The sequence below is a fragment of the Malania oleifera genome, chromosome 6, assembly GCF_029873635.1.
Source record: "Malania oleifera isolate guangnan ecotype guangnan chromosome 6, ASM2987363v1, whole genome shotgun sequence".
NCBI lineage: Eukaryota > Viridiplantae > Streptophyta > Magnoliopsida > Santalales > Ximeniaceae > Malania > Malania oleifera.
This window is the reverse complement of record NC_080422.1, coordinates 95502336-95517719: the sequence shown is the minus strand read 5'-3', so window position 1 is coordinate 95517719 and position 15384 is coordinate 95502336. Positions and strand designations below refer to the sequence as shown.

The window sequence follows — 15384 nt, the reverse complement described above, 5'->3', positions numbered from 1 at the left end:
ATGAAAACAAGCATTATGAAATTATTTTTAATATTAATAATCATAAAAATGCAATTATAATCTTGTCGCGACGTTCCCGCAACCAGAGCGAGTGCGAACTTGGGACGAAAAGGTGGATTTAAAAAAAAAAATGATATTTTCGTGGAAAAACAATGTGTATGGAGTCGCCAATAACCTTTTAGTGTGGTTAGAACGCCTGATTACTACCCAATTAAGGGTAGAATTGGTCTACGTTACCAGAGTCGGGCTCGGGAGTTCAATTACACAAAGGGAAGGTATTAGCACCCCCTACGCACCCATTCTTGCGAACAATACCTAATTAATCGAAAATTATCCCACAAATCAAACTTAATAAACCTTTGAAATTACTCCCTTTGAAAAAGTGTAAAAAAATGCACAAAATAAAATACTATATAAGTATTCTCTCATAACCGGGGCATATCGCACTCCGAAGAGCTCAATGCCTCCCATTGCAATCATCGAGATTGGAAAATCAAGAAAATAGAGTACAAAATATACTTCCGAGGTTTTTGAAATTTGTAGGGTTTTATAAGTATGAAAATAATATTCCGGGAGGTTTTGAATTTACTTGGGGATGAAAATTTTGTAAAGATGAGTTTTCCAACTCAAAAATATTTTTTCATATTTTCCTATGATTTTTATGAATTTTTATGTGATTTTTCCAAGTATAAAAGAAATTTTGATCTCAAAAATATTATTTGTGATTTTTTTTAATCGAAATAACACAGAGACAATTAAGCAAAAACAATAAAAATCAAGTCAAAATATTTTTAGATTTTTCTCCTAAATTTTCTGATTTTTTTGTGATTTTTCTGACATTTTTATGATTTTTGTGGATTTTTAAATGAATTATTTAAGTATTTAAATAAAATAAAATAAAGAAAACCGGAAAATACCGGTTTGAGGGGGTAAACGGGTCAACTTTGACCGGTTTGAGGGAAGACCGGTTTTAAGGTCCGGGTCAGGACCATAGTCGTGTGTCAGTACTCAGTATTTGAACGGCTGGGAGCACGCGAGTTGGATTGGCTTCGTGGCATCATCCTGAGCGTTCATTGAAGGCGGGGATCTGACGGCTGAGGGAGCTGCTTCGTGCATTAGTTGCTGAGGTGGCCACGTGTCGCCTCTGAGCAGAGGCGCATGAGGGTAAAGGCCGCAGGCATCATCATTGAGGCTAACACACGTGATCTCAACCGTTGATGAAGATTGGAGATCCAACAGTTGATATGCGAACGTTTTTGCACATTAAAAGTTGAGGGAACAGGGACTCCACGTGTCGAATGGCGGGTGGATACGCAGAGATCAAAGGGGGTCACCAGTCCTGGGATCATTTCGGCCGTTGATGGAAGCCAAAGATCGAACGGCCACGGAGAGATTTTCTACGCAGCTCGAACAAACGAACCACAACACGCCACATGGAGAAATCCTACGGTCCCAAGGCTTGACATATTTAAACTGAAATTTTTTCCTCTCTCATTTTCACTCTCTCGCAGTGTTCTCTCTTCCTCTCCTTCCCTCTTCCTTCTCTTTGTTTGCAGGCGAGCGAACCCTAGGGATTTTGGTCTGCTCTCTGATCTAACCAGCAACTCTTCGTCAATTTCCCCCTTCTTTTTCCCTCTCAATCTCCTGTACCATGTGAGAAAACCCTAGACCCTAACCTAGAGACTAATTCTTAGCCTTGCAACCCCCTTTGGAGCCTCTTTCCTTCTTTTTTGTTCTCTATAACTCAAGCCCGAAAACCCTAGCCTCTCTTTATCTCTCTTCCTAGCTCCCTGATTCGAAACCTAAAAGGAAGTCCCCCATCCTTCTTTGTGCTCTCTCAGGTACTCTTTGTTGCTCGTTCACCCTAGAAACCTCAAGATTTCTCTTGATTCTTGCAACTCTTTCACGAAGCCCTCTCCCTATCTCTTTCCTCTTCCCTTTTCTTCTCTCTGGTCTTCTGGTTCGGCCGAATACTCACTTAAGCTACTTCAAGCTCCTTGCCCTCTCCTAAGATAGTGAAACTAAAGTTTGTGGCTCGAACACCCCAGGACATTCCCGGGAGCAAGATCAAGTGCAAGATCTGGGAAAGGGTTCAATTTACGAACCAGACTGAGCTAAGTATCCCTTATTCCCTTTTTAATTGCTGTTTTTCTCTTTTTCTTTTCTTGTTTTGCTTATGAGATCTTATGGTGCTTTGTGGTTGCTGTTGGTTTATAGGCTATTGTTCTGAGAATTCTTGGGGTTTCGGATCTTTGGGATCAGCCAAGCTAGGGTTTCGGGTCACTGGGTTAGGGTTGAAGACGAGCTAACTCGTCTCAACTCAGGGGGTGAGTGTGGGTTGACTCATAGAGTGACTGTGCAGGCTCGAGTTGGTCTGAGTGGGCTTGGTCAAAAGGTTTTGGGCTTTCCAAAATGGGTCGTGGGTTAAGTTTTTAAAAACGGACTGGTTTGAGTTAATTTTCAAAATGGGCTTGAGTTGGATTTAAAAATGTTTTTGGGCCAGGGTTAATTTTAAAATTGGCTGGACTAGGGTTGTTTTTGGAAAAAGGGGCTTTGGGTTTTGAATTTGGGCTTCGGGTTTTGAAAAGGGTTTGGGAGTTTAAAAATGAAATTGGGCTGAGGCTAAGTTAAAAAATTTTCAAATGGGCCTAGGTGAAAAATAAAAAATGGGCTTGAGGTAAAAAAATTTTAAACGGGCCCGAGGTGGCTTTGAAAACCGGCCTGGGGTTGATTTTAAAAATGGGCTGGCCTGGTTAGATTTTAAAAATGGCCAGGGGGTTAATTTTAAGATGGGTCGCGGGTTAGCAGCAGTAGGCTTGGTGGGGGTTTCCAAACGGGCTTGGTTTAAAAGAAACTGGGCCGGGGGCGTTTTGGAAAGTTGGGCTTGGCTTTTAGTTAGAAATCTGGGCCTGGTTTTTAGAAAGTTGGGCTTGGGGTTTAGTTAAAATAATTGGGCCTCGGGTTGGAGCTGGGGATCGGGTTTCAAGGGTTCGGTTCAGGGTTTAGGGGATCCAAGTTTCGATTCGGGTGCAGGTTGTGGGACTTGGTTCGAATCAGAAGATCCGAATCTTGGTTCGGGTTTGGGAGAACTGGGGGTTGATTTGATTCAGAAACAGCTCAGGTTTAGGACTGAACCTAAGACTAGTATGGGGCACCTGCATTCTCCTACACATATAGCCAATAATGAACTTAAAGATTGGACGAAAGAAAAGGGGGACTGAATGCTTTTACCTCCTCTTATTATCTCCTCCTGTCTTCTTTCCCAATCTCTGTGTGTCTGAGTGATTGTTCTGGTAGTGGTGGGCCTGTGAGTTTCTGAATTCCTACTTCAGGTTCTGGAGGCTGCCCTCTGAATTGCCTCCGGACCCCAACGAGGTCCTTCTGCATTTTGCTCTGATTCTACTCTCTTCCCTAGCTCTTTTCTATTCTCTGCAATTTGGCAGAGTTTCTCTTCTCCTTTCCTTCTTCAAACTGGCAGAACCTCCCCTCTCTTTCTAATTTCTTTCTCTCTCAATTCTTGCAGGATTTCTATTCTCTCTGCGGGTTGTCTGGCTATAGTGCGAGACTCCCTATTTATAGGGAGTCTCAAGGCTCAATTTGGCGCCAATTCCTTTCTTCCAGCATGGATTATTCCAACACAATTCCCTTCTGCCAGGGAATATTGGTGTAGTCATTTTTATTCTGCACATGTGAATTCTGTTTTGTATTTTATTTTATTTTGTGAATTTTCTCCTAACAAACTGATTCCCATTCTTGTGCGCAGGGGAGCTTGGAAGATCCAGGTGGCAGCTAGAGAATGGAGGGCTTTGAGAGATGCTCCCAGGTGGCACTGGAGGGCTAAGAATTTTCTCTTTGTGTAATTTCTGTATTTCTCCCCATATAGTGATGTACCCACGAGTTTCCTTTTCTGCAACACTTGTTTGTACCCTTTCATTTTCTTTGTATTTTGCAATTGTAACTTTGGTATTTTTGGATTTTCTTACTGCATCTGCATTGTAGCTTGTAGTCCCCCCCCCCCTGTGCCCTTATACTGTGCACCCTTTCAATATAATGTAATTTTATACATTTTTTGATTTTGTCCTAGAATTGAAATTCTAGTTGACCAATTTTGACCCAGGAAGCCCCTAGTCAATAAAACATGACCTTAACACCCAAACAAAAACCCGGCTTTGAAATTAAAAATACTCAATTTAAAAACCAACAACTTATTTTGAATGACTTTAATTAACAAATTCCTAAACTTGAATTAGGAATTTGAAAAGCTCAAATTTCCAAAAAAGGATAACAGAACTTGGTTTTTGCAATTTAAGGATTTCCACTAACAATTAGAAGAATTCAGTTTTCGGATTCAAAATTTTGGAAATATGGGACTTATTTCACAAAACCGAGCCTAATGAAAGAGATTACGGGACATCAACTAAAAATAGAAAAACTTGGTTTAAAATAAAAATTGAAAGGAACTCAGACTTGAAATAGAAAGACTATTTTGAAATAAACCAGGACTCTAAAAATAGGACTTCAAACTTAAAACTTAGGACTCAAAAGGCTTATTTTTTTAAACTCAGGGTTGTTCGGGATTCAAGGTCAAGCGTTATTACGCCAAGTCTTTTCAGGAAAGCCTGGTAAAAATTGGGGTGTTTACAAATCTATAATAATATTTTTAATGATAATAATCATAATAATGAAAACAAACAAGAAGAGCAACAATAGTAGGTAAGGAGCAATTTTTTCCTTCAATTAAGTTGAATTCCCGTGGGAATCCAAGAAGAGGTGGGTATTTAGTGCTCATGTTTTGAGTTCTCTTGCATTCCTAGTGAATCCAAGATATCTACCATGGATATTCCAATATATTCCCACACATAGGCATCCATCGTTTTAAAGGCCACCCAAAGGACACATTACCTTCAAGATAACTCAAGCCGAATGCCCCCCAATAGCTTCTTCCCTCTAGAGAAGATCCCTCGTGTTTCATATAAATCAAGAAATTCAACACCAGCATTTTAAATGAGGCTAAAATGGGCCATGCAATAGGCCATCATGGCTAAACTGAATAGATAAGCCATGGCAAATATTTATTTTATCAAAAAAAGAAATATATTAAGAAAAGAGAAATAAACAATGGAAAGCTATTAAAAGAGATAAATAATATAAACCAACTTAGAGAGAGAGAAACCAAATTAATTTAATTACTGATGAGGATTATTATGCAAAGGATTTATTGGATAAAGAAAATAATAAACAATTATTACGAGAATAACTAGCTAAAAAATAATATTGCCTAAGACACATCTATACATTAGGGCAAGCGCAATTAAGAGAAGAACCTAACCTTTTTCCATCTCAAACAAAATACACTCTCTCTACTTCTCTCTATGAAGGCAACCTGGAATGTCACAGAAGTAGCAACTATCCCATCTATATAATATATACATTTTCCTTTACTTTTTTATCATGGGGAAATAGTAGCAAACTACTTTGACCAAGAATATTGGATCTCTCTATCTCTATCTCTATCTCTCTCTCTCTCTCTCTCTCTCTCTCTCTCTCTCTCTCTCTACTTGATTAATTTTCTAGGCTGCTTTATGCTTTGAAATTGCTGCAATTTAGTTTACACTAATAGTTTTTGGCTTCTGCAGAAGATGCCATCATGTTTCAAACTGGTCAACAACAAATGCAACACTAGCATCACAAATGAGCTACAAAGGATCACCTGACAGGCCATCTCAGCCAAACTGAATAGATAAGCCACAGACAAAGATATTAAAAGTGACAATTAATATAAATTTATAAACTGAAATTTAAGAGAGAAAGAGAGAGAGGAACCAAATTAACTTAATACCAATTAATATATTGTTCATATCATTTAATAATTTGAAATAAGAAAATTATTATTTAAAGAAGCCAAATAAATAAGTTCTTTAGTTTTAATAATTCAAATATAATTCAGTATTTAAAATAAAACATACCATTAACATTTTGGGAAAAATTGCAGTACATATTAGTAAAACTGATTAGAGAAATAATATGAATGAATATCATATTTGTATTATTACAACTATTTTTAAAAGTGGTTTAACCTAAGTTGGTAAGTTGGGACATACTTGATATAAACCAAATTATCCTAACCTATTTGTGAAAGATGAATATTCATAATACTATTTAATGACTATTATGCAAAGCATTTACTTGAGGGGCAAAAAAAAAAACAGTTATTATGAGAATAATTAAGAGATTATTGTAAGTGCTCTGTCTCTCTCAATATGTGTATGTTTTACTTCTATTACCCCGAAAAAGGAAATGTGTGCTGCTTTTACTTTCCATCTTGAGAAATAGTTTCAAAAAAATAGAAACTTCTGAAAACAAGAATTTCATGTTCTCAAAACTGTATTTATTTCCTATCTTAAGAAATAGTTTTGAAAAATTAGAAACATTTGAATACAAGAATTCCATGTTTGACATTCTTAAACAAATGTTACTATGACAGGAAACATTAAAAAAGAACATTGTGCGTATGGCTACCCCACTATCAAATGCCCCAACCCCCAGAAACCCCCACCAAGAAAACTAAAGCAACATAATACCACTGCTACACATACATCAACCACCAAACATCTCAGCACCCTCTGTTGTATCAAACCCAAAACTCCCTTAAAACCACCATGATTTCACTATGCCACCAGTGCAATAACCGCCAAACTCCAATAACTGCTATGAATGCTTACCCTCCACCACCACAACCCATACCACTGTCACACATGATCCCCGCAATTATTTCGCCACTGCCACCAACACACCAGACACAACCTTGCCGCCCCCACCACAGCTTAACTGTTTCTTTCATCATGAGCAACTCTATCAATACATTGAATTCAAGTAACCCTCCAAATATTTTAAGATTTTTTCCATGTCTTAACACATATAAAGTGATTGAACTTCAAAATTCTAAAAACTGAATAGGAAGTTTGTTGCATACCTTTTGTTTCCACAAACAGAAAAACTAGAACCAATATGGGCCCTATTAATTGAGTACATATAGATGGTTTAAAGATAAGATCAATATCTACTGAAAATGAAATGAACATGCACAAAGACACGAGAGAGAGAGAGAGAGAGAGAGAGAGATGGATTGCGGATGACCGAAATATTAAGGATTCTTTTGCCTTTCTCTCGGAACGTTAGGTTGGGGTTATTAACAAATGATTGGTAGGCTGAGTCCTCATGCTGCCTCAACAGAAGGATCCATGTCACGAGCTGACTCCCTCTCACACATACAGTTCGTTTGCAACCCCGTAATTCTTCATTGTTGTTCCTCCTCGATTTCCACATCATAGTGGGAAAAAAAAATACAAAAAAAAACAATGTGGAGATGATATATGAAAAAGGCAGTGATTTCTTGTTAGTTGCAATGTAATGCTAGGGTAAAAGCCAAAAAAATGAGCAAAGATGCATGAAAATTGTATAAATTGCTAAATTGTGTATGCAGGCAACTCCAAGAATTGATTGCAGATGTACACACAGAAGCAGGAAGCTGTATTAAGACTTGATTAAGTTGCTATCCACAACAGCACCACATCAAATTTCCTAAAGAATGCACTGTTTCCGCAAAGCCAAGCTCAAATTTACACAAAATAGGGCAATCTTAATCGAATTACCCCAAGAGTTAGGCCACACTAACTGAGTTACTAAAATTATTTTTTTTAAAAAAAAGGGGCAGCCCGGTGCACAAAGCTCCCGCAAATGCGGGGTCCGGGGAAGGAGCAATATTTAAAATATTTACTGTTGGGCACATGTTCAACAATATTGCTTGTGGTATATTAAGAGCAACAATAACTAAATGTTAACTAAATAGAATAATTAAATTTTGTTACTCTAGCTATGCAAGTGATCTCGGTACTTTGTAAACCAATGTAAGGAGGCATGTTAGCTTATATTGAATTTGGGACAACCAACATACCCTATTATCCCGAGTTCCATGTGGACTGCTCGCAATTTTTGGCCTGAAGGCATTTGGATTTCGCTCTAAGGTAGCTTCTACAGCATCTCGCCGAGCAGCCTCATTTTCGACATTATTTGAACAATTAACACAGTTGCATCCATCACAATATATGCCAGATGCAAAGCATTCACAATACCTGAAAAAAATATATATATATATATGCCAGATGCATGGCATTATTAGAATAGTTCAAATTCATACCACAACAAAATTCAATACCAGCAAGTAGGTTACATACAATCCTGATCAGTAGAGGCAAATGCCTGCCCCCATAGGAATTTTGGAAAGAAGGGGCGGGCTTATAGGAAAATTTATGAGCTGCCAATAGTAATTAGAATACTACAATTCGCAATTTGATTCATACGATTTGTATCAATTCCACACCAAATTGATTCGAATCTTATTAGTGAATCTAAAAACAACCGAATCATTGTTGAATCTATCGATTCACCTCGTGAATCTAATAAATCAATCTAAATCCATTGATTCACACAATTCAAGACCTATCATAACCTGCTATGACAAACTAGAATGTTTAAAAGCCCAAAAACAACATTCTATTTTTTTCTTTATTGCTGTTATTTTTACACAATTACCTTCCATTCCTTGTCTACATCAATTTTATGCTAAAAATGAGAAGAAAATGAAACTTTAGGTCTCATGTTGCCTTCATAAAACTATTCTTCACTCTTGGAGGAGTATAGTGTTCTACCATTGAGAAGAAGGGGTAGAACACTCATCAACTAAGGTGGTAATCATAGTTTGTTGTGTTTTTAAGATTCAAAAGTTGGTTTTTAAGCAGTTTGTTCAATTATTATCATTTTTTAGGTTAATTACTTTTTTTGTTTTAAATAGAGAAACAGTATGCGTGAAATTTTTTTTTAATTGTCGATAAACACCAAAAGTTATGTTTTTTATTATTTTTTTCTAGAATCCTTCCCTTAAACAACATAAAGTTCATTTTTTATTAATACTTCTTAATTTATTCACTTGCTTTTCATTTGTTTAGGGAAAGCATACACATGGAATATGTTTTTTTTATTATCAAAATTTAAATGCATTTTACTATTTTCCTTGTTGTTCAAGCATCAACATATGCACATCATTTGGAATTGATTTTGGAAATTTGTATTGAATCTTACGATTCAATTCGATTCTTGATTCCAAAAATTGGAATTTGATTCAAGATTCAAATCTTGATTTGACAACTATGGAGCTGTCCCACAGAAAATATTATCATGCACCCACACTAAGACAGAAAAAAAAAAAAAAATAATAAGGGATTTTATGTAAATGCATATTAAATAAAGATAATGGATTTATCTTCCCCCACTGAAAATTTTTGTGGCACCACCACAGATTCCTTTAAAAATTGGTGCAAAACAATGAAAAATGCTATCAACCCAAAGTAATTAATAGCAAAAAATAATTTGTCTTGGCACCATAGAGGCAGAAACCGAGCCTCATAGTTGTCAATATGCTATAATCTGTAGACATTGACATGGATGCCCAGTTGCAGCATGGACAAGAGATGTCTGACATGACAACCAACCAAAATCTAGGCACAATGATAGAGCTATACCTGGTTGTGTTTGCAAAGTATTTATATCAGGCATGTAAATTGGCCTACATTAGCTATGTGCGTGCAGGATACCATAAAGAGTGAAATAATGAAACAAATAAACCAAATTTAACCAGCATTTGAGAAGCAAATAGCGCCACAACTAAATAAATTTTGTAAGCAAATAATTGTGGACGCATTTTAAAATGTCCAGACAAGTCACACATAGGAAATGATACATTTATCATGTCAAAGATATCATGCTAGCCTAGGTACTTAACCAGTCCATCTGTATGTGTCTTAATGTAAGAGTACAAGTTGCACCATCATTGTCAAGTTGTCTCCATATCACGTATTTCAAAGAAAATTAGTCATATAATAAAAATATTGGAAATCAGCTCATATAAAGAATTACTTTTCTTCTGAACAAACAAAACATATGAAAGGACATTAGTGTATAATTACTCACAAAGTAGCGATGAAATTCAACAAATTTCTCTACATCTAACAAATGAATCATGGTCGTGCAGCCAAAACAAGCAATGCAACAATAACATCCATTGTAAATTTCACAAAACAACATCAATTAAACACTTCATCAATCAGATGCACAGAAAAAAGGAAAGAGGGGAGAAGGATCGTACTCGGTTGAATTAAAGCACATTTGATGATTTTGATTTCCATTTATTAGTTTTATTATTACCTTTTATGCAGAGTGCAAAGTACTGTGCACTGAATAACACACATCATTCCTTTTACTTCTATATAAATCTGAAATATATTTATAACCACTCAATAATATCCTAACTTTTCAGTGATCACCTGGTGACTAACAGCTTACTGATGAACCTACAGGTATGACCTAACTCTGCAGAATTGCATATTCTAAGAATAGGTGGGCATTCAATTTCCAATGCATTTATAAATAGTTCTAAGTGCCCAGGCTCTTGCCCAAGATAGAATGATGATGAAACCCCCAACAAATCAAACCACTTCCAACAACAACAAAAAAACCAAGCCTTAAGTCCCACTAGGTGGGGCAAACCCCTTACAACACATTTGCCAAAATAAGAGTTTAAGGAACAGGAAGGCTTAGTCTTTATCTCTGTTCACCCCTTCTTTTTTATTTTGGTTCTTCCTCAAAAACTTTAAAACTTGGGTTTTATTACAAATTTTAAGACATGCAACTGTATAAACTAAAAGTGAAACCATGTTAAATCCCTGCACAATTAGATAGTTGGGTCAGACCACGAGGCGCAGCCACTTCTGACAAGCCAATCAGCACCAAATCTGGCATCTTTTAGGTATAAATGTCTAACTACATGACACCAAAGCTGCTACAAAGATTGGTTCATATAATTGTTTAACAAAGAACACAATACTGTAGTACCTCATGGATTTGAGATTTGACAAAACAAAAAAGGAAGCATAGTTTTTATTTTGGACACAAGTTTCTCTTACTGTAATTTTTAACCAACCTATACAAGCATGCATGATCCCAACTATTTTTAGTTTGATGTGAACAAAGCTTGAGCAGAATTTTCAAAGCTTGTGCTTTTGGATGAAGACCAAAGAATGGGTTGGAGGCTTGAGGCCTGGGCCAACCCAACGTAAGCAATTCAAACAAGTAATTATTGATAATGTATGTAATTTACAGATAATATTCCATTCATATGCAAGGTATAATACACAATCATCATTATTCATAAACATGAAAGAATATTTAAAATTTGAAGACTATAATTAAGATATGAAGCCATAGGCTAAGCTTGAATAAAATGTTTCCTATTTTGTGTGCATTAGATTACCACTTTACCTAAAAGCTTAAGTTGGTAGGTTGTGGACCAACAATGTATTTCTTTATTTTAATAGTGTCATTGTAGATTTTCATTATGTAATTTTTTTCTTTTTTGTAAGAATCCTATTTTATAACAGTCGTTTAAAGTTCCTTACTCTCGTTAAAGTTTCATAAATTTTGTATTATGCACCCTGAGTTATGCTTGATAAATGGAGTTACATTATTATTGTGGTACTAGAAATGAAAAATCAAACAAAGTTTGCCAAAGGCGGTAAGCAAGAGACCTCCAACCTTGCATATTTGGATCCACCTTAAAAAATGTGAAACCTTTTAGTTAAAAATAAGGAATTTAAAACAGTAAATTAAAACATATTCTTCATGTGTAATATAAAACAGAATGATATCAGCAGCCGGAGATTAAACTCTTGAAGAAACACTGCAAAGGCAAAATAATACAATGGCAATTTACACACATAAAGGTCTTTTAGAATGTGTAAACAATCTGAAAGTAAAGCAGGCTTAATGCCAAAATACATACAGAGAGAATGTAATGTGCTTACAACTTTAAGCATTTTGAGTGTTTGCAATTGCACTGTTTTTGCTTCTTTGGAGTACCCTCTTTTACCTCAATATTGGATCTTCCCCTTGATCTTGGGGATTCTGGTTTTCTGCAGAAAGAAAGAGTTGTATCATAAGGAAACGTAGATACAGTTCAACCTCTATGTAAGCTCACAACACCTTATTATATGTCTTAACACAAGCATTGATAACTTGAATTTTGCATAAGAAAGTGTAAACTAGAAGCATCAAAGGACTCAATATAGACCAGCATTAACAGAAGTAGTACATCTCTTGCACAGGCATAATTTTTCAACAATGAAAGGGGAAAAAAGAAAAATGAGGATGCCAAACCTACTATTAGTTCGGTGACCAGGCAACCCTACTTTTTTTTTTTTGGATTACACACCGGGTTTCCACATGTCCGTTTTACGGTCCACGTGACTAATCCCGCGCCCCTTGAAGCCAACCCTACAACTCCAAAGGGAGGTAAATTTCAGGAATCCAGGGGCGGAAACGAAGGCAAGTGGTCAAGAAAGTAAGATTATAAATATAAAAAAAAATTCATACTACTTAAGGTAGTGGGTGAAATATAAGCAATAAAAAATGGAGATTAGTGAATTTAATACAACTTGGGTAAAGCTAGAGAATAATAAATATTTATGGATTGGAGAATCAGATAGGGGAAAATTATCAAGAAACTCAGTTCTCAAACCAAATGGGTAAAACGCTAACTAAAGAATTCAAAAAAAATTATCAGAAGACTAAAACGTGCTGAACACAAATAAATTCCAACAAAGTTATTAAAATTTTTCCTTGTTGCAATTAAATTTGAAACCAAGAAAAGAAAAAAAGCACAAAGAACAGGAAAATTTGGCAAAATTTCAAAATTAAACAGCAAAGGAGCCCAAATCAACCAGTTCAACCAAACAAGATTCAACGAAAATCCCCAACACCATCAAATAAAATAGTGAACGTATCAAGTACAACATAGTTGAATTGTCCTTCAAAAGAGAAAACAAATAGCAAACAAGCTACTGAAATTGGTCTTGATAAACGAAAAAGAAAAAAGGCAAACAAACTAGTCTTTCCCTCCCCCCTTCTCTACCTCTATGTGTGCGTGAGGGGAGAGAGAGGGGAATGCTAATTGAAACCCTCGAAATTTGCACAAAGCTTACAAATTTACGCTCCAAGGCCAAAATCTTTCAAACAGAAAGGAACGTCAATGACTGAAGCCACAAAGAAAGTAGCAGAAACTTACACAGCCCTGGTAGAAGGGTGCGGAGCCTGAGAGGGCACGGGCATAGACACCATCTGCGATGACGGCTGAGGCTGTGCGGGAGGCTGCGGCTGCAGCTGAGCCTGCACTGGAGCCAACTGCGGGTGCTCCGGCAAGACGACACTCGTCGACGCGGTCGACGCGGCTGAGGAGGATGTGAAAACCAGCTGCCTCGCGAGCTTCTTCGCCGGGAAATCAGACGCCGCCGTTGCAGAAGTATCTGATTGAGTCTTTTTTGGAGGGAAATCCCCTCCCTCCCCTTGGTCCATCGAATTCAAATTCAAAGCAAATAAAAATTTCCAAAAACGCCAAACAAATTCAAATCTATTCTTCTCACTGATACACTCAATCCACTGATATTCCTCTTCAAGAACTGCAGGAATTCCGCAAAATCTTCTCAAATTCGCCAACTTTCAGATCGAAACACCTTCTATGATCGTATAATTTTCAAAGCAAAGTCGGACATTACACAATAGATATTTAAGCTGGAGTCCGGTGAATGCCGCCGTAAAAAATTGAAGACTGACTGGAATCAAACAAAGCTCGATCCCGGGTTAGAGAAAAAAAAAAAGCCAGAGAGAGAGAGAGAGAGAGCAGGGTTTTTGTGAGCTGTAGGGAGAGAAAGAAAGAGGAAGGGATTGCGAGAAGGGGATATGAGAGAGAGAGAGAGAGAGAGAGAGAGAGAGCGAGCGAGGAGCACAGGACCTTCATCGCTCCTCCCTCTCGAGCTTTTGAAATTCAATTTCGTAAATATTGAACGGTGAGATTGCGTGGGTGAGTACATCTGACGGTAAGCGTATAAAGGATCGATCGTGCGGCTAAAATTCATAGGGGGGATGAATGGATCATTTGCCACCGTCCGATTCAGGAACATAATGTAGTTTCAATGAAATTGGTGTGAGCGGATCGGCATAAGCGTTCGACGGGTTAAAGATCCCATACATTTTAGAGAAGTGAATCCGATGTTCTTCAAATGGTAGCAAGCCACGTGGTGTAAAATTTGTTCCTCGGAAACCTGGCAGAAAAGTATTTGAGAAATGTATCAACATAAGAAATGTGAAAAGCACTGGATAGTTGTTGGTGCGGACTGCGGAGGGCGTTTCCTAAGAATCTTGTGCTTCGTTAAAAGTAAAAATAAGATAAATAAAAATAAAAATAAAATTGGCGCTAAAAAGGGCCCCGTCGCTGAAGCTGTTGACTTGAGCCATTGGTGAGTCCTCGGACGTACGGTTATGATCTGATGCGTCGGTACGATTAGAATTAATGGACGGACAGGATATAAATGCTGTAAAATGTGAGATACTTCCCCAATTAAAAACAAAAAAGCCCATTTAATGAATGAAATCCCTCGCATTTTTAAAATTCACAAAAGATTTGTATTTAGTTGACACTAATAATAGCAAACAAAGCTTTGCATGCTATTTTAGCTTTAAAAAATATTAAAATAGCTATGAGCAAACTTAAGTCCAATCCAATAGTTTTCAACATAAAATTTAAGTTAAGTTTACACAAGTATCTCACGGGACTCTGCCTAAGATTAAGAATAACAACATAAAGCCCGAGCCTCGCTAAGTAGGATCGATTATAGGAATTATTTTTCGCTAGTTTATAGTCTAAGATTAAGAATAATTCTACAAAATCTCAATTTACACATATTTTAAATTCAAAATAACAAGAAAATGGGTTGCTTTTATATTTAAAATAGAGAGAGAGAGTGAGAAAAAGGGTGCTGCTAGATTAGACCCCAAAGACCAATGTTAATGCACATGACAACAGCGCCTGATCCAATGAAGGAAAATCATAATCAGTACAATTAAAAAGAGGGGGGTGAAGTTTTTTGGGCAAACTCGGGTCTAATAAAGTGGGAAGCGCATTGGATTCCGATTGTGGTGTTTCAGCACACGCGATGACACGCCCACTCATTTTATGCTCTGTGGAAGTGCCAGAAACATAGCCGCCGGATGAAGAAAAAATAAATAGCCCAATATTTCTCACTCCAGAACTCCGGTGGCCCACCGGTGAGAACCAACAAAAAAAAGGTTGGAAACTGGTGAAAACGATAGGGGGTTTTGTGCCGACTTGAAGAAGAACCTGGAGAAAATATAGTCTTCGGGGCAGCGCAGCCTCCACACTAAAGTAGGCAGTGATTGAGCATATTATATTTTCTAAAAAGTAGAAACATCACCCTCCAA

The 15384-nt window shown here is 37.0% G+C and overlaps 1 protein-coding gene across 1 annotated transcript in view; it reads right to left on the bottom strand.

The window, feature by feature from the left end:
* Positions 1 to 13944, bottom strand: part of LOC131158831 (protein tesmin/TSO1-like CXC 5) — a 37626-nt gene extending 23682 nt beyond the window's left edge. Inside the window, exons 1-3 of the mRNA XM_058113738.1 lie at positions 13175 to 13944; positions 11916 to 12023; positions 7955 to 8132 (exon numbers count right to left, since the gene is read on the bottom strand). Of these exons, the coding sequence (XP_057969721.1) occupies positions 7955 to 8132; positions 11916 to 12023; positions 13175 to 13461 (573 nt within the window). The 5' untranslated portion in view covers positions 13462 to 13944. The remainder of the gene's footprint in view (positions 1 to 7954; positions 8133 to 11915; positions 12024 to 13174) is intronic.
* Positions 13945 to 15384: the final 1440 nt, after the last annotated feature.